Source organism: Bidens hawaiensis, unplaced genomic scaffold (genome assembly GCF_021521415.1).
Source record: "Bidens hawaiensis isolate Kalapana, Puna unplaced genomic scaffold, B.hawaiensis_p1.1 tig00013977_1, whole genome shotgun sequence".
NCBI lineage: Eukaryota > Viridiplantae > Streptophyta > Magnoliopsida > Asterales > Asteraceae > Bidens > Bidens hawaiensis.
Window position 1 is genome coordinate 363,278 of NW_027492194.1, and position 21,811 is coordinate 385,088.

Here is a 21,811-nt window from a genome sequence, read left to right on the forward strand (position 1 = left end):
TTCACACTAGTCGGTGGAGGAAGTCTACTGATGGTGTCGATCTTAACTCTATCTACTCAATACCATCTCGCGAAATCTTATGCCCAAGCACAATACCTTCAGTCACCATGAGGTGGCACTTCTCCTATTTTAGCATCAACTTCGTCTCTATGCACCGCTTCATCATCCTCTCAAGATTAGAAAGACATTGATCAAAGGAGTCCCCATATACCGAAAAATCATCCATGAAGACCTCCATGGAACTCTCGATCATGTCTTGGAATATCGCTACCATGCAACACTGGAATGTAGCCGGAGCATTACATAAACCGAAAGGCATACGTTTGTACGCGAAGGTACCGTATGGGCATGTAAATGTGGTCTTTTCCTGATCCACATGCGCAACCGGATCTAGAAATAACCTGAAAATCCATCAAGGAAACAGTAGAACTGTCGTCCCGACAGACGCTCCAACATATGATCGATGAACGGAAGAGGAAAACGGTCTTTCCTAGTAGCGTCGTTAAGCCTCCTGTAGTCAATGCAAACCCGCCAACCTGTGACTGTCCTAGTCGGAATAAGCTCGTTACGTTCGTTAGTGACAACTGTCATCCCTCCCTTCTTAGGGACGACCTGAACGGGACTCACCCATGAAGAATCAGAGATGGGATAGATAAGGCCAGCGTCGAGGAGTTTGATAACCTCCTTTTTGACCACCTCCGACATGTTAGGGTTGAGCCTCCTCTAAGATTGGATCACAGGCTTGTACTCATCCTCCATGAGTATCCTGTGCATGCAAAAGTTCGGGCTGATGACCTGAATGTCCATGAGTTTCCACGCAATAGCCTGTTTGTGTGCCTTGAGCACATCAACCAACCTCAACTTCTCATCATCTGTCAACCGAGAAGAAATGATGACAGGCAAATCGGCCTCACCGTCCAAGAAAGCATACTCCAAATGAGGAGGTAGCTCTTTAAGCTCAAGGGACGGTGGTGCCTCAATCGATGGTCTCTCCTTCGGTCCCTTGGCGCTATCGGCAACCGTGAACACCTCGGGCTACTCAGGAGGTGAACTAGCAAGAATGCTCAGGTCATGTTTCGGGGGAACATCAACCTCGTCCTCCTGATTGAGCAAATCTGCTCCAGAGATGTAGTCAAGACAGCGCTCGAACTGAGATATGAACGTGTCAAGAAAGTAAACGGAATCGTCCTGACTACTGGAGTTTCTCATCAATTTGACGACATCGAAGGTGACGTTCTCCTCCCCTAAACGAAGTGTAATTTTGCCGTCGAAAACTTCAATAAGCGCTTTAGCAGTACGCAGGAAGGGTCGTCCCAAAATGAGTGGGACTTGATCGTCAGCCTCCATGTCAAGAATAACAAAATCCACGGGGAAAACGAATTTATCGACTTTAACAAGTATGTTTTCCACGATTCCTCGCGGATATTTGACCGAACGGTCGGCCAAGGGTAAACTCATGCGCGTTGGGACCGGCTCGCCAAGGTCTAGCTTTTTATAAAGAGAATATGGCATCAGATTTATGCTAGCACCTAAATCGGCCAACGTGTAGCTCTCAGTTGAGCTGCCAAACAAACACGGAATTGTGAAATGTCCCGGGTCTGCTAATTTCTCCGGCAGCTTGTTCTGGATTACCGCAGAGCATCCTTCATTTAGACATACCGTCGAAAGCCCCTCCAGCTTCTTCTTATTCGAAAGAAGATCTTTTAAGAATTTAGCATATTTGGGCATATGCTGGAGTGCTTCGACAAACGGAAGATTGATTTTAAGCTGTTTAAACATGTCCAAGAAACGTCCATATTCCTCCACATACTTCTGCCTCGGAAGATGAGCAGGATATGGAACTCGAGTAAGATCGACTTCGGGACTCTTCTTCTCTTCAATCTTCTTCTCAACAACCTTCTTCGCAGGAGACTCACGGTTTGACGCGGTACTTCCTAGAGCTCGCCTCTCATGCGTCCTCATAGGAGACTCCATCTCAATCTCCTCGTCCATCGGCTCCTCATCATCTACTGGCGGCTACTCTCTATCGCCTCCTCTACCACTGCGGGTGGTCACTGCCTTCAACTGTGCCTTCGGGTTAAGCTCGGTGCTTCCCTGAAATGCTCCGACCTGCTTATCAGGTAGCATATGCTTCATCATCTCATCCACCTTTTGAGACATCTCCAAAATTGGCGACTGCTGGTTCTTCAATAAGGTGTTGTGCTCAGCCAGTCTATTCTGTGTGTTATTGTCTCTGTCAATAAGTTGGGAAAGCATGGTAGATTGGTTAGTTAGAAACTCTTTAAGATCTGGATCCATACCACTGCTCTTCCCCGCACTCGAACTCCTTGCCACCTATGTATCTCTAACTTGACTTTGCTCCTGCCTCGGCTGAAAGCCCTGAGCATTAGCTCCCGACCTCCAACCATAGTTTGAGCTATTCCTCCATCCGGGGTTCCCGTAAGCATTTTGTCCTCTATTATGATTTCCCAAGTAGTCCACCTGCTCCTGCTGATCGACCGGACAATCAACTGTGTCGTGCCCTCCTCAGCAGATCTCGCACCTCTGAATGACCTTCTTCAAGTCCTTAATTTCCCTCTGAATTGCCTCTAAGGCAACCGTGATGCCAGTATCATTCAAGACTTGATAGACTCCTCGAGCGGAAGAAGTGGTGGTTTTAGAAGTACCTTGGGCGAACGGCCCCTGCTGCTCGGCTAGGGCGAAACTCTCAAACACCGACTCACACTCGTCTATATCCAAATTCTCTAACATGTTCCCTCCAGCTGACGTGTTGAATCTCTGCTGCATCTCAAAGGTTAGCCCGTTATAGAATTTCTCGACTACGGTCCATTCGGACAGGCCATGCTGGAGGCATCTACTAAGCAGATTATGGAACCTTTCCCAACCAAAGGGTATGACTCGTCAGGGTCCATGCGGAAGGAGTAGATCTGATTACGAATTCGCGAGGCTTTAGATGGCGGAAAATACTTCTTTAGAAATCTATCTTGAAGTTCGTCCCAGGTAGTGATGGACCCAGGGGGAAGGTTTTCCAACCATGATGAAGCTCGACCCTCAAGAGAAAATGGAAAAAGATGAAGGTAAATAGAAGCACGAGTGGCGTTGGCGATATGAAAAGTGTCGCAGATGCGAGTGAATTTGTTTAGATGGCCCGGCGCGTCCTCATCTTCAAGTCCGTGAAAAGGGGAGGAATTAGCAATAGAATTCATGACGTTGGTCGGAATCTGCCAGTTATTAGCATAGGGCATCGCCGGACGTGCGATAGCAGACCTTCTCCCCGTAACTCCCTCATTCACTCTCGAGTGAACCGTATGCCTAGGGGGAATAGCGTCACCCATATCTAACATGGAATCTGAAACGTGCACCTTGCTTTCGCGTAGAGAACGTGTAATCTCCCGAAGCTCCCTATGACGCTCACGAAAATCTCTCCCGGGTTCATCAGAAACTATGAACTCTGGTGGTCCTAGGGAATGAGTACGTCACATACGCTGAAAAACAAATAAAATCGTGAGGACCTAAGCTTATCCCTAAAGCACACAAATCACAGATAGCAATTAAGAGCAATTAAATAATTAAATAAAATGAAATCTTATTATTTAAACTAAAACTAAAACCAAAGAAAAAGCAAATAAAATCTAATTCGCCAATTACCAAGTGTCCCCGGCAACGGCGCTAAAACTTGGTGTGCCTAAAGTGGTATATAAAAATATTGCAATTAATCAACCTAGCACAACGAGTAATAAAAACCTAGAATACCCTAAACCAAACCACTAGCAACAGGCAAGTGAACATATCGGGTGTAGAATAGCTATGGGAAGTCCGGAAATATCGAACCCCAGAGACACTAATTAAATTAACGGACTAGATTCTAAAAGCTGAATAAATTAATAATTAAGAAAAAGATTATTTTTGGATTTTTATTTATTTTATTTTAAAACTAATAATTATTTAGACTAATAAATTAAGCTAAAGTGAACTAATAAATTAAACATAAAATTCTAAGACTTAGAGGAAAACAAGAATGAGAAAGGCGTTACCTAGGCTTGAAATCCTATTTGTGAATCTTGAATGCTTATCGGCTATGGAAACTGTGATGGAACCGGGATCTAAAGATACGACGCCCTAGACATCATAGTGGATCCCTGATCATTCTCTAGGTGTCACCTAAAAGGAATACCTAAGGGGCGTATGACACAAACCGGTTGGTTGGATTACCTCTCAGTATCTCCAACAATATTAAAGTACTCTAATGACTAGATCACCTCTCAGTCTCACTAATCACAATACATCAGGGAGTGTAAGGGACGTAAGGAGTAACCTAAAGATGCTTAAAAAGACTTAGGATAGCAAAAATCAAAAGACAATAAGGGGGAAATCCACTCTCGTGTAATCTATACCCAAACCGCCTAATGACTAAGACAACCCCAACTATCTATTACCTCTCAGTCTCAAGATAGGTAGAACACTTAAAATCTCTAAACCCTCAAACAATAGTTCCTATGGATTATGTCGACTAATAAACCATAAACTAGTTACGAACGCACAGTAGGTAACCTAATATGCGTCTACACATGAAAGACTTTCACAAAGACACATATGGAGCAATTGAATAAAAGTAAATTAATAATAAGTATGCATATTCATCTTAAAAGCATCAAAAAATCTATTACAATAATATTAGTCGAACACCAATAACCAATAAAACCGACAAGCAAACCAAACTCAACAAGTATTCATTCAAAGCCTAGGCAACTAAAAAGGTTTAACCAATAATCATGCTCAATAAAATAAAATAAATAAGCTCTACACCCAAATTCATAATAAAAGAAACAGGGTTTAGATGAGTAGATGTGACACATGCTTGCTCCTTCTTTTTCTTTTAATTCTTTGCGGCTGTCATGTATCTCTGTTGACTCCGTGGAACCTCTAACGTGCGGCTGCTTTCAAACCCCCCAAAAGAATAATGTGTGACTCCAACAGAATAATATATGGATGCTCAATGATGGCTTCTGTAACTCTCCTCAAATCCCACGCCAAAAGAGAACATTTATATTCAAATTTGTTTTTTCCAATCAACTTCTAATATTCCTCATATGGCAGCTGTGGGATCTTTTCCACCGACCCTCATAAATGGGCTTTTTTGGGCTGATAAAAATAGAGAACATATGAATTAAAAGAAATTATACAAAATTCTAGTTAATACAAAAATGTATATTCTTTTTGTTTATTTAGTTATGTTTCTCTTCACGTGATGCATTTTAATTTATGTATATTTTCCTTTATTCTTTTCCAAGCTTTTCTAATAATAATAATAAGTAATATATATCATATGCTCGACTCTTCATTCGTCGGTCTTAAGTTTAGCAAAAGTGTTCCATTTTAGCTCGTTGTCTCTTGAAACCATTAAACTCACACATGAACCCAATATTAATAATATTCAATAAAAACTTGGCTCAAAAGCACTTAAAAATATAGGGAATATTTATATAATAATATGTATATTTTAGACCACATCAAAAAGGTTGAACCTTTGAGTGGCGAGATTTCAGAATTAGAAGTTGCTCTTGCTATCATGCGAAACGAGATGAAAGAGATGCTTTCACACGAGTTGGGTCAACTAGAAATCAACTACAAGACACTGCAAGGAAAAGTTAGTGTTCTTATGATGGCTGTAGCGAATGAAGGCGCTGGTACAAGCAATCCCACTTCCTCAAAGGTCAAAGTTCCCCACCAACACCGTTCATTGGAAAATGAGAGGCACGGGCTGTGGACTACTTCGATCCTTTGGGAAATCGAACAGTACTTCAATGGCGTAGACATCAACGATGATGCTAAAAAGATCACTAAAGCATCACTATACTTAAAAGGCACTGCTGCATTATGGTGGAGGCGCAAAAGCAAAGAAATTAATCAAGGTACGTGCACATCGCCACTTGCGCAGATTTTGTAAAAGAAATCAAACACCAATTTTATCCGGAAACTACTGTATACGAAGCAAGAATTCGTCTTCATAATCTCAAGCAAAAGGGCACAATCAAAGATTATATCATTGAATTCACTATCCTTATGCTCGAAATTCCAGATATTACCCATGGGGAATCGTTGGCAAACTTTATGGATGGCTTACAATTTTGGGCAAGAAATGATATCGAACGTCGAAACATTCAAGATCTATCATCTGCCATCATTGCCGCTAAATCCCTACATGATCGTAACAAAACACGAGCACCCAGAAACACCGTCGTTAACCAAAACAAAAACAAAGGTGGGGGAGCCAGACCCATCAACACTCAATTCCGTAAGGAGGAAACCCAGAAGCTACTTCAAATCTCCAACGAACCTTATAATAAAGGATACCTTATATGCGACGGGCTGCATAACCCACGCTGTTGCCTGGAGAAAAATAGCTTAAATGCTGCCATAAAGGTTACCGATGAACCCAATGAAACCGAAGAGGCTCACTTTGGGGCAATGTAACTACACACTCTTAATGCTTTAACTAAAGTCGAGGGAAGATCGTTCAAAATGGCAGAAAATGTATGCACCAATCCACGCCCACCGATAACAACGGGTAACACTACGAGATCAGGGCTAGAAAGACTTCGTTTCGTAACCGTTAAAGTAAAAGGGAGACTTGCAAATGCATTGCTTGACACCGGAGCAAGTTATAATTTTATCACACCTGACAAGGCAAGAAGAGTTGACATGCCTATCACATCTTGTGAAGGATGGATCAAAAGTGCTATGGAGAACCACATCCCATTGAAGGATTCGCCTGGAACATTAGAGTCAAGGTTGGAACATGGACATACAAGTTAAACTTTTCGGTTGTACCTTTGGACAACTACCCCATTATACTCGGAATGGATTTCTTCCGCAAAATCAAGGCGGCTCTTACAATGTACTTGAGCACCATATACGAGATGAAGTGCACACGACACTTATGGAACAAGACACCATCAAACGAGGAAGAACCATAACAACACTTCAACTCATAAGACCAAGACAAGGGACGGAAACTCGCAACAAGGGCGTTGCGAAATCAGGTGGGGGAGATGTCATGCACCGTCAAATTACACAACATTTTTCGCATCATCCGGAACCACCAAAAAGCATCTAGGGCTGCCCGGAACAAACTAGAGCCACCCGGAAGACTCTAGGATAATCCGGAACAGCCCAGCCCTCTTCGGAACAGTCCGGTACACTCTGGAACTATCTAAAACATCCCAGTACTCTCCGGAACTATCCTGAGCAGCCCGGTACACTCTGGAACTACCCGGAAGAGCCTAGCACTCTCTGGGACTGTCTTGAACAACCCGAAACTCTCCGGAACAGCCTAGTACGTACTACATAAATCCGGAAGAACTAAGATGCTTCTAGGCCAGCGAAGAAGATTCAAGAGCAGCCAACAAACATCAAGATGCTGGATATTTTGATAGGAAATGAAGAGGTATGTACCCGCCTCAACACCGAGCAAGGCGGGTCAACCCACAAGATAAAGACATTATGAAGGCACAAAGCCAAAACCTATGCGCATGGCGCATACAAAACATGCTCAGGCATCATATGCCCAGGCACACATATGCGCGGCGCATATCACATGCTCGTGCATATCACATCTGCGCATGAAATATCTGCGCGTGAGAATAAAGAGAAGACCCCGCGCATCCTCAGGGTGAGCGCATATCATACGTGCACATCATCAACCTCGTCCTTATCCAAATCAGGATTAGGGCAACCTTGATTGTGCACATCAGACAACCTTCCAGAAGGCATCTTTTTAAGGAGAAAGAATATGCTGATGTTGATAGCTGCCAAATGAAAGGTCGACAACTCAGCATGACACATGTGTTACCACGTGATTACAACCAACGAGAAAGCGCCAGGTGTCCCAAAGGACACGTGGCGCAGTGCGATTGGAGGAAGCCAACGAGGTTGAGCCCAACCGGTGGTAACCCTAGCACTATAAATACAGCATCAACTCCACTTTGATGACATTCATACTCAATCATTGACAGTTACAAGCAGTGATCACACATTCAATCATATTGAATCACATTCATTCACAGTCAGTTACATACAATCACACAGTCTCACAACCAAAGGGTATTGAGCAATTAAGAAAATACTCTTGAGATTCTCTGACACACATTATTATCTTCTCCACAAATATACTGATTCTCACGCCGGAGGGTTACCCCAAAGAGGACCCCTCTGTCCCTTTCTGAGGGGTAAGTAACGGCGCTGTTCATTTTGTAGGTGGAAGAACACTGATTCAGAAGAACCATCGGTGAAATAGTATAATCACACCCGAGGAAAGTAGATCTGCTACCAGTGAGTAGATCCACGTTTCTTCATTGGCGCCATCCACTGTTACAAACGGCAATCAGATCTCATCAGATCTATAAAAAAAAAAAAAAAATCAATCACCATGGTTTTTGGAGTTCGTAACGTTGATCAAGCTCTGGAGGATATTGAACGTGAGGGTGTTAACGACGGACAGCAGGTTCTGAGGGTTCCGCGTGATTCTACGCGTACCACCAGCAACCGTCCCTTCGTCACAACCCCTCACGGCCAGACTGAAACTCCTCCAGACGATCTCACGTTACAAAATATGGCCGGCGCGAAGCTGAAAGGACCAATGGGTCCAGAAGATGAAGCAAATGATCCGAATGAATGGCTCATAAACGAGCAGCGGCGTCTGATTGAAAAGTACAACGAAATGGTCAAGCAGAAGAAGCTAGCCGACCAAACACAAAGGCAAGCTTTTGATAAGCAGACTACAAAGAGGCCGCGAGCGCCGGAAGAAGGACATTCTGTTCACACTGCACACACTGAGTTCAGTGATGAAGAAGTGCATAGCATGAGGAAGACACGGGATACTCATGCAGGAGGCTCACAGCTCCGCGCGCCTGTGAACATGGCGCCTGGAGCCAGAGCAGATCTGGATCTGCACATGCCGTACAGCCCACCGGTCAGAGGGCAAGTGGACGTAACCACGCCCTACAGACCAGCCATCCTGGTAAAACACTCAAAGTTTACTGCGCGCATCGCGCAGGCTCCCATCCAGCACAAGACAAAGATGCCAAGTGGTCTGGGCAAATATGATGGCACAACAGATCCAGATGACTTTTTGCAAGGTTTCTATAACACGGGAAACCTAGAGAGCTGGACGATGCCAACATGGTGTCATATGTTTGCTCGCTGCCTCACGGGCGCAGCGCGGGTATGGTTCGAGAGCTTGCCGACAGGGCAAATTGATGGGTTCGAGGAACTATTAGAAAAGTTCCAAGCCCACTTCGTACAGCAGCGCAGGCACACGCGCGATCCTGATGACATCATGCACTGCATACGCAGGAATGATGAAACGATTGAAGATTACATCACTCGTTTCAATCAGGAATCCCTGGCAATCGGGGGTATAACTGAGCAGCTCCTGCGCGTGGCCTTTATACAAGGCGCGCGCAGTGATCAACTCCGCCGGGCTCTCGTAAGCAAAGATGGTATGCCCACCACGTGGGCCAAGTTAATGGAGGCATCGCGAGTTTTCGCGAGAAATGAGAAACAGATTGCCCAAGATAGGGCAAGAGAAAGAGCGCATCAGGCAGAATCACCGCGCAGCAAAGAGAAGAGGGCCAAACAGAACTCTGTATGGTCCAGGTTGCAGCCAACAAGTTTTTCTTCCGCGGAAAAACAAGCGCAACCAACCTCACCACAGCCCCAAAAAGAAGTTCGTAATCGCGGGGAGGGTGACAAGAGGGAGGGCGGCAGAGATCCTAGCAGACCTCTGCCAAGAATATGGACGCCCCTCACTAAAACACCTTCACAGGTGTTAAGTACTGAGAATGTCCAATTCAAGCCCCCCAAGCAACTACACTACAAGGGACCGCAAAACAGTGGCAAATATTGTGAATTTCACAGGTCCCCGGGCCACAACACCGACGCATGCCATCATTTAAAGGATGCGATCGAGAAGGATGTAAAGTCAGGCAGGCTGGCTCACTTGGTAAAAAACCAAAGAATAGAAGATGAGCAACCGGAAGGAGCCTCTGCCAGCAAGAAATACAAAAGAATCTGTGTGGCTGAGGGGGGACGACAAGGGCAGACGTCAAAAAAGAGAAGCGCGCAAATCCACGGAGATTGGCGCGAGCAGCAAGTCATCTTCCCAAGAATCAGGGGAGGCCCTTCAATAAGCAGTCCTCTCGTCATCACCACACACATTGCTCATTACGAAGTGTCAAAGGTCCTGGTGGACACTGGAAGCGAATCTAACATTATGTATGAGCAGTGTTTCAGAAAGTTAGACCCGGCAGACCAAGCGCGGCTCGAAATTGTGAACGCACCAATCTGTGGTGTCTCAAATGAAATCATACATCCCCTAGGCCAGATTCAGTTTGAACTAACTATGGGGGATGATGAGCACAAGCGAGCCGAAGTTGTCAACTTCTTGGTCTTGCCCACCACGTCATGCCACAATATGATCCTGGGTAGGGGAACGATTGCTCAATTTAATGCTGTACCGTCGCCAGCGCACGGCGCATTGGGGTTCCCTACACCAACAGGCGTAACATTTGTTTACCGCGATCATTTGTGCGCAGTGACAAGCACGCCGCGGGAAGGGAGAATGAAACTTCCAATGGCTGACAATGCGCCAGAGAAGTGGATTTTAAACCCAAAATTCCCAGAGCAAACGGTCACAATTGGCGCTACCATTTCAGACGAAACGAGATTGAGAATGAAAAAGTTGCTCACAAAATACACGTCGGTTTTCGCGTGGCAACACTCCGATATGACGGGGGTCCCGTGAGACTTGGCGCAACATTCTCTTAACACGTTCAAGTCGGTGGAGCCAATTGCTCAGAAAAAGAGAATCATGGGGGATGAAAAGGCGAAGGCCATGAATGAGCAAGTGGAGGACCTGTTGCGCGCAAACATCATCCGCCCGATCCGATACCAGACATGGGTAGCCAATCCTGTGATGGTAAAGAAAAGCAACGGGTCATGGAGAATGTGTATTGACTTCAAGGACCTCAACAAAGCATGTCCGAAAGACTGTTACCCCCTCCCAAACATCGACGCAAAGGTGAACTCTGTGGCGCCATTCAAGCTCAAATGTTTCCTGGATGCCTACAAAGGCTATCACCAGATTCAAATGGCACCACAGGATGAAGACAAGACTGCCTTCAGAACCGACAAGGGTGTTTTTTGTTACACAAAAATGCCCTTTGGTTTAAAGAATGCGGGCGCAACCTATCAGAGACTTATGGATTCGGTTTTCAGTGAACAAATCGGAAGAAATCTAGAAGTCTACGTTGATGATTTGGTGATCAAGAGCAGGGAGGAGAGACAAATGCTCAAAGACATCGAGGAAACTCTTCAGCGCCTAACGGAAGTTAACATGAAGCTCAACCCGAGCAAATGTACTTTCGGTGCAGAAGAGGGGAAATTTCTTGGTGTAATGGTCACTAAGGATGGTTTCAAGGTGAACCCTGAAAAGGTGGAAGCCATCCTTGACATGCCTTCACCATCCACCATGAAAGAGGTTCAGAAGCTGAATGGTAGATTGGTGTCAATCAACAGGTTCCTAGCGAACCACGCCAGCAAATCTACTCCATTCGTTAACACCTTGAGGAACTGTTTGAAGAAGAGCCAATTCAAGTGGATGCCTGAGGCTGAGCAAGCTTTCACTGAGATAAAAGAATGTCTCATAAAGTTGCCAGCGCTCACAGCTCCACTTCCTGGCGAAACCCTTACATTGTACCTGTCAGCTGGAGACCGCGCGATCGGCGCAGTATTATTGGTGGATCGCAAGGGGATCCAAACGCCAATATACTATGTGAGTCGGGTGCTCACAGACCCTGAGACGCGCTATTCCATCATGGAAAAGTTAGTTTTGTCACTAACACACGCGTCGCGCAAGCTCCATAGATACTTCAATGGTCATCCTATTGAAGTTCTGACTGGTTACAACATCCAGCAAGTCTTGCGACGCCCCGCGCTCTCCGGAAGGCTGACAAAGTGGGCGCTGGAATTAGGTGAACACACGATCACTTATAAGCCCCGTCCAGCGATAAAGGGTCAAGTTTTGGCGGATTTCATCACGGAAATCCCAGAGGGAAAGATTGAAGAAGCTCAGCGCGAGGTAGACCCTCCGCGAGCAAATGATGAAGAAGATGTTTGGAGGCTATTCACTGATGGAGCCTCCAACAGCGAAGGGTCCGGCGCAGGCCTCAAACTGGTGGACCCTGATAATCATGAATATACTTATGCTATTAGGTTGGACTTCAAGAGTACCAACAATGAGGCTGAGTATGAAGCCCTGCTGGCTGGTCTGCGCATTGCGCGCAAGTTTGGAGTTAAAAGGCTAGAGGCCCATGTTGATTCTTACTTGGTAGCTGCTCAGGTCAACGGCCTATATGACGCCAAGGAGAACACAATGCCTCTATATCTAGAGCAGGCAAAAAAGTTCGTTGAGCAGTTTGACTTCTTCAGAATCATACACATCTCGCGCAGCGAAAACAAGTCCGCTGACGCGTTGAGTAAGATGGCATCAACTAATTTTGATCACTTTGGCAAAGATATCAGGGTGGAAGTGATGAGCAACCCGTCAGTACAAACGCAATCGGTCCTTGTAATTCATACAACCCCTTCATCCTGGATAACTCCGATAATGGAATTCCTGAAGGAGGGGACGTTACCGGATGATCGCGCACAGGCGAGAAAGATAAGACACAAGGCGCAGAACTATGAACTACTTGATGGTACATTATATCGGCGCTCTTATCTTGGACCGCTCATGAAATGCCTGGATGCTGAAGAAGCAAGCTATGTGATTAGGGAGATTCATGAAGGAATCTGTGGAATACACGCTGGTCCGCGCATGGTGGTTGCCAAGGCAATGAGCTCAGGCTACTATTGGCCAGGCATGTACTTGGATGCGCTAAAAGAAATCCAAAAATGCAAGGCATGTCAGAGCTACGCGCCAAACACCATGCGTCCAAAGAACAACTTGATTCCAGTGACCTCCGCATGGCCTTTCCACAAATGGGCCATTGATATTGTGGGGCCCCTGCCGCAAGCGCAAGGGCGAGTGAAATTTTTGGTAGTGGCGATAGACTATTTCACAAAATGGGTTGAGGCCAAGCCACTAGCAAAAATCACAGCTGAGGCGATGAAGCAATTTATCTGGAGCCACATCATTTGCCGTTTTGGCCTTCCTATGGAAATTGTGAGCGACAATGGCAAACAATTCACTGACAGGAAGATATCAAGCTGGCTCAAAGAATTGCACATCAACCAAATCTTCACGTCCGTCTACCACCCTCAGGGGAATGGCCAAGTGGAGCGCGCGAATCAAAGTTTGCTAAATGGGCTGAAGAAAAGGTTAGAGGGAGAATCCCATTCTTGGGTCGAAGAGTTACCTAATGTCCTGTGGGCGCACAGGACATTAAGCAAAACTAGCAATGGCGAATCCCCGTTCAGCCTAACCTATGGGACAGAGGCTATGATCCCAGCAGAAATTGGATGCCCATCCCATAGGGTACTCATGATGAGCAAAACTGATAACGAGCGCGAAAGAAGATTGGACCTTAACTTGCTTGAAGGGCGCAGAGAAGCGGCTATCATCAATGAAGCCAGATACAAGAAAAAGCTGGAAAAATATTATAATCAGCGCGTTAAAGAGTGCCACTTCAAGAAAAATGATTTTGTCCTTCGAAACAATGAAGCTAGTCGCGCAATACCCCCAGGAAAAATGTCCCCCAATTGGGAGGGACCTTATCAAATTTCAGAAGATTTGGGGAAAGGCGCGTACACTTTAAAAGATTTGAATGGAAAAAAGATACCGCGCGCGTGGAACGCGGCACAACTTAGAAAATGCTTCATGTAAAAAGTTCAAATATGTAACCAAGGCTTTTAAGCCATCATGAATGATGATTCGCGCTATCTTTCAATATTTGTCGCGCTATCTTTCAATATTTGTTCTATTACCTTTGCATACATGTTTCACACTTCCTTTATTAATTTGGAACAATATGACAACACTATATTGACTTCAAAGCAAAATAAAGCGAAGTAAAACATACATGCGCGAGCCTTAGCTCAAACACGTTAATGAGTCTTAACTCTAAAAACGTCAGGGCCTTAGCCCAAAACAAAGAGCCTTAGCTCAAAACACTCACAAACATCCATCTTACATCCCGCGCAGCCTGATCATAAAAATCCTTAAACACAACTAAGGCAAAGTACATGCCAAATCATGTTAAGGTCTTAGGTCGAGGTCGCGCGCGGAATCATAGTGGATATCTGAGTAACACACGCTGACATGTAATGGCTAAACTCATACTTCCATATAAATACCGCGCGACAACGACGCGCAAAAAAGAAATAATGAAAAGTTAGCGCGCATGTCAGCATGAGCAAGATACTGCGAAACCACAAACAAAATAGAACAGAGGTTAAGTGAATAATTTCCTTACAACCTTGTTCTTATTTTAACGTGCAAGCATATCTTATATCTATACAAGCAAACATGAAGAGATGAATGGAAATGCGCAAGATGTGAAAAAGAGAAAACAAGTTTCATTCCATTGGATTGAAATTTACAAGTATGATGAGTTACAAATTACAAGTATAAAAAATTAAATATGTAAAATTTGATGAAGGGCTTCTCAAGTCTCCACGTCGACGTCAGCCACTTCATCACCTTCATCATCTCCCGCAGCATCTGACGCGGCCTGCTCCTCATCTCCGAACTGACCATAGTCAAGTTCTTCCTCCTCATTGGAGTCTTCTATCACGACGGTGGCAGGAGCAGATTTATTCGCAGCGCCAGAGCCGCTGGCAGGGGCAACATCCCCCGCGCCACCATCATCGCCACCAGCCCTCTCGCATTCATCGAGCAACTTCTTTAGCGCGCCGAGGTCGGGCTGGTCAGCAAGCGCAGCTATCTGCAAAATCATTAGAAAAATATTGAGTACAAAACACTTGGAAAAATTAGTCAACTAAAACTCATTAAGGTCAAGGTACCTGCATAAGGATGGGGATGGGAGTATTCATATACTTTTCCCCCACCGCGGCCATGTCCGCGCAGGCCGCGTCGCTCTTGTAAGGGTACTCGGATGGGTTCTTCTTCAACATGCCATAGTCATACCCATCCGTAAACCCTTCAGCTCGGCCCACCAAGCGCGCGGCGGCATTGCAGTCCATCACAAGGGCCTGAAACTCGGCGGAATATTTCATCGCCAAAGCGCAGCGAGTTATGCCCTGTGACACCAGCCATTGGCGATCCTGCGCTAGGCCAGCAACAGACGTCTCGAGGACAGGAACCTGGGAGTTTAATAACTCAACAGTTTCCTTAGTCTTTTGTAGCTCCTCCTTATCAGACGCTGCTGCCGCCAAGATTTTTTCTTTCTCCGCCTGCGCAGCACCAAGTGCTTCCTGGCTGGACGCCGCCGTCGCCAAGGCCTCATCTCTATCGGCCTGCACGGCCGCCAACTCCCTCTTCAGGCGCGCAACCTCGCTCTCCAGTGATGATTTTTCAGTGATACTCTGGACGATAGCTTGGTCACGCGCCTCAGCCTGCTGTTCCAAGACACGCACTCTACGCGCGTACTTGGCAACTTCGGCCTCCGCCAACTGCTGCTTCTCCCGCGCAGCTTGGAGCTCATGCCCGCGCTTAATATAGGCGGTGTTGGCACTTGCTCTATTTTCGCTGAGCTCCGCCTGGAGTTTCTCAGCTCGTGCGCGAGCATCAGAAAGGTTCCAGGCAGCCACCTTAGCCTCTTGCTGGGCTGCCACAAGAGCATCGCGTACTTTAATATAATCGCGATGAAGCTCTTGGGAGGCAGCAAAGAAAGCTGACCCAGCGAAAATGTGATCGTTGAGCAAGTCAGCGCGAGTGCGCTCCTCCTGATACCTCCTTTCAGTAGGAGGCACGGCATGAGCCCAGAAGTCCTCGCATACGCCCATGGATTGGAAGGAACTTTCTTCATTAATATTCCATCTCGGGCGATAAACGTGGTCACCTTCCTACAAAACACAAGAAATGTTCTAAGTCATAAAACATACTTATATGGAGGTACGCGCAGCGGAGCAACAAATTAAAACATACCTGCGGGGATGAAGCAGAAAAGTCAGCGCCAGCCCCACCAGAAGTATGCGCTGTGAAGACTTGTGGCATCGCAGGGCTGGCGCGGTCTCCCAAGGAGCCCTCAGCTTGAGCCCCCTCATCCTCCTCATCTTCTTGAATAGGCCTCTTCTCCTGCGACCTGGGGGGCTCCAAACCAGCCTCGCGGAGAGGGCTGCGCGTAGGAGGAGGCGAGGGAGGTCTCGACGCCGCCAGTTCGGCGCGCAATACGGCTTCCTGCTCTTTTGTAACCCCAATAAGGGGAGAATCAGCACGAGCAGGAGCAGGACCAGAACCAGCGGCGCCGCCAACGGAGCCAGGAGTGACGCCAGCAACTTGTACGCCAGCTACAACTCCTATGAACAAATCAACAAGGAAAAATGGTTTATGACTGAATCCAAAAGAAAAATAAAGAAGACAAGTGTGCAAAACATACCTTGACGCAATTCTGTTCGCGCGGCGAACATCGCCATAAAATTCATTCTACCCTTTTCAGAGGGTAGAACAGGGGACTCCGAAGCAGCCCCCGGCGCAGCCTCAGCACCTTGTGGCGCCTGTGGCTCATCTCCTACCGTCGCCGGTTCTGCAAACATTCAAAGGAGGAAAGGTTTAATAACAATTCAGCCAGATGAAGATAAATAAAGTATACCTGTTGCAGGCGCGGCACTGCTTCTCTCTTCAGCCGCGCGAAAGGAGGAGGCGACGCCACCATACCTCAAGTGGACAGGAGGTCTGCCCACTCTCACAGGCAGAGAAGCTAAAGAAACCTTTGTGGTAAACACCTGGGTTTCCTTAGGTCCCTTCGTTTGAGCATGGGGATGAGCGACAGGGGTGTCATCTTTCTTCTGTTTCTTACTGGCCCCTGCGCCAGATTTCCCCTTAGCTTTGCGCTTTAGTAGGGGCGCCTCCTCTTCCTCCTCCTCCTCTTCCGCGAGCTCTAGCTCGTAGTTTTCAAGCGCATCTACAAAAACAACCAACAGAACTGTTAATAAACTTGGATATTCTAAAGGAATGAGCATAAGTGCGAAGGCTTACCAGGCGCGTCACTGTCAAAGTCAAATTCCAGATCCACTGGGATGAACATGTCATCGAAGCGATCAGGGAAAACAACTTCCCCAGGGCCAAGCGCGACGGAGCCACCCTCCACTTGTTCATCATAAGCGGCAAGGACATAATCCTTGGTGACTGCGCAAAAACAAATCAAGTGATATCAGCAAAAGAATTATGTTCGCGCAGAAAAAATAAATAAACCAATGAAATAAACTTACACAACCCGTCGACTTGGATAACGGGCTCAAGCGCGCTATCGGCCCAAAGCTTACTCATGCCGACCCCAACCAGCGCCTCCTCGCAAATTTTCTTCGCGGGGGATGGTTCGGCGGTCAGTTTCTTAACCCAGGCGCCAGTTGGGTTCTTGAGGACACCCTCATCCGCAGGCGCAGAAGAGATAGAGCGCATGGTCATACGGATGGGGATCACACCAGCCCTTATGTAAAAGAACCTCTCAGACCAGTCATGAAGGCTCTTGAATGAAACAGTGGAGCACTTCACCTTCTGACTGCGAGGAATGAAAGAGATCCAATTGTCCTGGATCTTGGGCTTGTAAAAATATTGAAAGCGCCGAGGAGTGGGTTCCTCGCGCTGGGATTTGCACATGAACTCAAAGTGAGTCACGCGCACGAGTCCAAACGGATGGACTTGGGATATATGAATCCCATAGAACTTCAGCAGTGCACCCACAAACCTTGTCATCGGGAGACGAAGGTTGCAGTGGGTGAAAAAGTGGCTATATAGGGATATATAGCCGGCAGGCGGGTCCGCCGCCGTTTGCCCGGACCTAGGCAACATGCAGCCAAACAGGGTGGGAAAGCCCTGAGAGGCGATGAGGTTGTCGAGATCGGCCTGCTTCAATTTGCAGAGGATTTCATTCCACCTTTTGGTGGCCTTGGTCCTCCCTACTTCCTCCGATGTGGTCTCAACAACCCTCTTCCCTTTCCCCTTTTGCTTCAATGTCGACATCACCACAGACTTCACACGGCGTCTTCGAGAGGCAACAGAGGTGATTGAGGGGCTAGACGAGTCTGAACTATCAGACATACAACTGCACCAGCAGATAATCGAAAAATCGAAAAGATGAATATACTCAATTCAGAATATGAAAGGCAGAAAATAGAAAATTTGAAACAATGAAGATGAAGATAAAAATTTCCTAAGGGCCTGCTTTTATAGGCCCAGGAGAGAGAAATGTGGCAGCTGATCGGATTTCACGCGCCTCAACTCGCGGGTACAAGCCAACGAGGGCGCGACACGTGTCCCTAACACTGTTGAGGGGACATAAAATTGTAACCGACCTGCCACGGAACAGAGACGCGCCCCCACTCGCAGGTGCTAACCAATGCGAGCGCGACACGTGTTCAGGACAGCTGTGTGAGGGGACATGAAAGGCAACTGTAGCACCTCGAGCACACGAAACGTCTGACACGTTTACGGCGCACGTCACCACCAACTAACCACGTGTTTGGACCCTTCGTTTTCAACCAAATGGATAGAAATTCGCGCAACGATGGAAGCAACCAGGAAAACGACAAAACCCCATTAAAAGACAAAAATCAGTAAGTCTAATATCCATCTTACCGCGCTCGCGCGAGATAAGACACACATTAGACTGGGGGGGCTTGAAGAGGTATGTACCCGCCTCAACACCGAGCAAGGCGGGTCAACCCACAAGATAAAGACATTATGAAGGCACAAAGCCAAAACCTATGCGCATGGCGCATACAAAACATGCTCAGGCATCATATGCCCAGGCACACATATGCTCGCGCATCACATATGCGCGCGGCGCATATCACATGCCCGTGTATATCGCATCTGCCCAGGCACACATATGCTCGCGCATCACATATGCGCGCAGCGCATCAGCGCGCGGCGCATATCACATGCTCGTGCATATCACATCTGCGCATGAAATATCTGCGCGTGAGAATAAAGAGAAGACCCCGCGCATCCTCAGGGTGAGCGCATATCATACGTGCACATCATCAACCTCGTCCTTATCCAAATCAGGATTAGGGCAACCTTGATTGTGCACATCAGACAACCTTCCAGAAGGCATCTTTTTAAGGAGAAAGAATATGCTGATGTTGATAGCTGCCAAATGAAAGGTCGACAACTCAGCATGACACATGTGTTACCACGTGATTACAACCAACGAGAAAGCGCCAGGTGTCCCAAAGGACACGTGGCGCAGTGCGATTGGAGGAAGCCAACGAGGTTGAGCCCAACCGGTGGTAACCCTAGCACTATAAATACAGCATCAACTCCACTTTGATGACATTCATACTCAATCATTGACAGTTACAAGCAGTGATCACACATTCAATCATATTGAATCACATTCATTCACAGTCAGTTACATACAATCACACAGTCTCACAACCAAAGGGTATTGAGCAATTAAGAAAATACTCTTGAGATTCTCTGACACACATTATTATCTTCTCCACAAATATACTGATTCTCACGCCGGAGGGTTACCCCAAAGAGGACCCCTCTGTCCCTTTCTGAGGGGTAAGTAACGGCGCTGTTCATTTTGTAGGTGGAAGAACACTGATCCAGAAGAACCATCGGTGAAATAGTATAATCACACCCGAGGAAAGTAGATCTGCTACCAGTGAGTAGATCCACGTTTCTTCAGGAAATATCTACAAATCAGACCTAGATCTTTTGTGTGGAATAATCTAGAGTAGAACTCTCTAGATCTTCATGTGCTAGTATAAATAAGTGATATGGGGTCTCATTTGAGATCATCCAAAGCTTGTATCTATCAAAGCCTTGTACTCTAATATTCCTAGTAATATAAACAAGGGCGGATCTACGTAGTAGTGTACGGGTTCACGGGAACCCACTGAGTTTCGAAATTTATATAGAATATAGGTATAATTTGTGATAGTGAACCCATATACAACATGAAACTTTGGCCTGGTGGTAACACTCAAACTTTCCCATCTGCCAACCCGGGTTCGAGTTCGGCTTCCGGCATGAGTTTTTGGTTTTTTTTTTCTTTTTTCTTTTTTTTTTGGAATCCAGTTTACCTAAGTTAGGGTTTTTTTTTCAATCTAGTTTACTCTTTACCCCACCCCACGTCCTCACATCGTTGTTACACAGAACATAACATCACACACCAATAGCCTCAAACCCTAGCTGCTCACTACCTCACCATCCAACATTCAAACTCAGAAATCAGAACTCCGACAGTCCACCGGACCACCTCCGTGCGCCGCCTCTTTTTCCGTCACGAAGGGGTGCGGTGTTGGCATAGAATCTCAAGATTTACAACTCATGCCGGTAAATGCAATAGTTTACACGACAAAGCACGTAAAAGGGGGGAAGACTTACTTAACCAAACTCAATCTATACATGTGGCACTTGATAAAAAAGCTGATAAAAACAAAAAAGAATATAGAATTCGATTAAGTGCTTCGATTATAGCTACTAGAGGATTGTTGAATGGTGCATTATCTTTCCGTGGTCATGATGAGTCTGAAACATCTCTTTATAGAGGACATTTCATAGAGCTTTTAAAATTATTTGGAGTAATAAATGAAGAAATTGATAAAGTTATATTAAGCAATGCTCCGAGGAATAACCAAATGATCGCTCCATCAATCCAAGAAGAGATTTGTAATTGTTTTACAGCAGAAGTATTAAAGAAGATATTTAATGAACTTGTTGATAATGTCTTTTCCATATTAGTTGATGAATTAAGGGATGTTTCTAAAAAGGAACAAACGGCTTTGGTACTGAGATATGTTGATAAATTTGGATTTGTGGAAGAGCGATTTGTTGGCCTTGTTCATGTAGTAGAAACAACCGCGCTATCTCTTAAGACTGCAATTGATGAATTATTTGCTCACTACAATTTGAGTTTGAGTAGGATTACAGGCCAAGTATATGATGGTGCAAGAAACATGTCTGGTGAGTTTAATGGTTTGAAAGCTTTGATTTTGAAAGAAAATTCATCTGCATATTATGTTCATTATTTTGCTCACCAACTTCAACTTGTTGTTGTGGCTCTTGCAAACAAACATCATGAAATTTTTAAATTTTTTAATGAAGTATCAAGTTTAGTAAATGTTGTTGGTGCATCTTGCAAACGGGTAGATTTGATAAGAGAAAGTCAAAGAGAAAGATTCGGATTGAACCCGGAAGTTGAAACCGGAAGCGGACAGAATCAAGAACTGTCACTAGCAAGAGCCAGAGATACACGTTGGAGTTCTCACGAAAAAACTATGATCCGTTTGCTTTCTTTATATTCTAGTGTTATTGACGTGCTTGAATATATAGAAAATTCAGGAGAAATTAATGCTCAAAAAAGTCAAGCAAATGGACTTCAATTATACATGAGAACGTTTTCTTTTGTGTTTTATCTACATTTGATGAAGCACATTTTGGGTGTTACTAACACGTTGTGTGAAGCACTTCAAAGAAAAGATCAAGATATATTGAATGCGGTTAAGCTAGTCAAAACTACTAAAGAAGAATTACAAACCTATCGACTTGAAGGTTTTGACTCACTTTTGATAGATGTCACATCCTTTTGTGACCAAGCATGATATTGAAATGGTTAACATGGAAGCCACTTATGTTGACCCGAAAAATCGAAGAAAGAAGACCGGCATCACTAAT

General features: G+C 45.6%; 2 protein-coding genes across 2 annotated transcripts; one reads left to right on the forward strand and one right to left on the reverse strand.

Moving 5' to 3' along the window:
- Window positions 1-723: 723 nt before the first annotated feature.
- LOC143545448 (uncharacterized) lies at window positions 724-1,992 on the reverse strand. Its single transcript, XM_077037347.1, has 2 exons — window positions 1,093-1,992; window positions 724-1,035 (listed from the first exon to the last, which is right to left on the reverse strand). Exons 1-2 carry the CDS (start codon window positions 1,990-1,992, stop codon window positions 724-726), a joined length of 1,212 nt encoding a protein of 403 aa, XP_076893462.1.
- Window positions 1,993-6,522: 4,530 nt separating this feature from the next.
- On the forward strand, window positions 6,523-21,738 carry LOC143545449 (uncharacterized). The gene is made up of 2 exons (XM_077037348.1): window positions 6,523-6,791; window positions 20,484-21,738. Exons 1-2 carry the CDS (start codon window positions 6,523-6,525, stop codon window positions 21,736-21,738), a joined length of 1,524 nt encoding a protein of 507 aa, XP_076893463.1.
- Window positions 21,739-21,811: the final 73 nt, after the last annotated feature.

What these genes read in the sequence shown, in the direction of transcription:
- LOC143545448 (XM_077037347.1), bottom strand. Translation starts at nt 1,992, where the DNA reads ATGGACGAGGAGATTGAGATGGAGTCTCCTATGAGGACGCATGAGAGG. An exon ending in TGCTCAATCAGGAGGACGAG is followed by an intron (nt 1,036 to 1,092) that starts GTTGATGTTCCC and finishes CCTCCTGAGTAG; the next exon opens with CCCGAGGTGTTCACGGTTGC.
- LOC143545449 (XM_077037348.1), top strand. Translation starts at nt 6,523, where the DNA reads ATGGCAGAAAATGTATGCACCAATCCACGCCCACCGATAACAACGGGT. An exon ending in CCTGGAACATTAGAGTCAAG is followed by an intron (nt 6,792 to 20,483) that starts GTTGGAACATGG and finishes TAAATGCAATAG; the next exon opens with TTTACACGACAAAGCACGTA.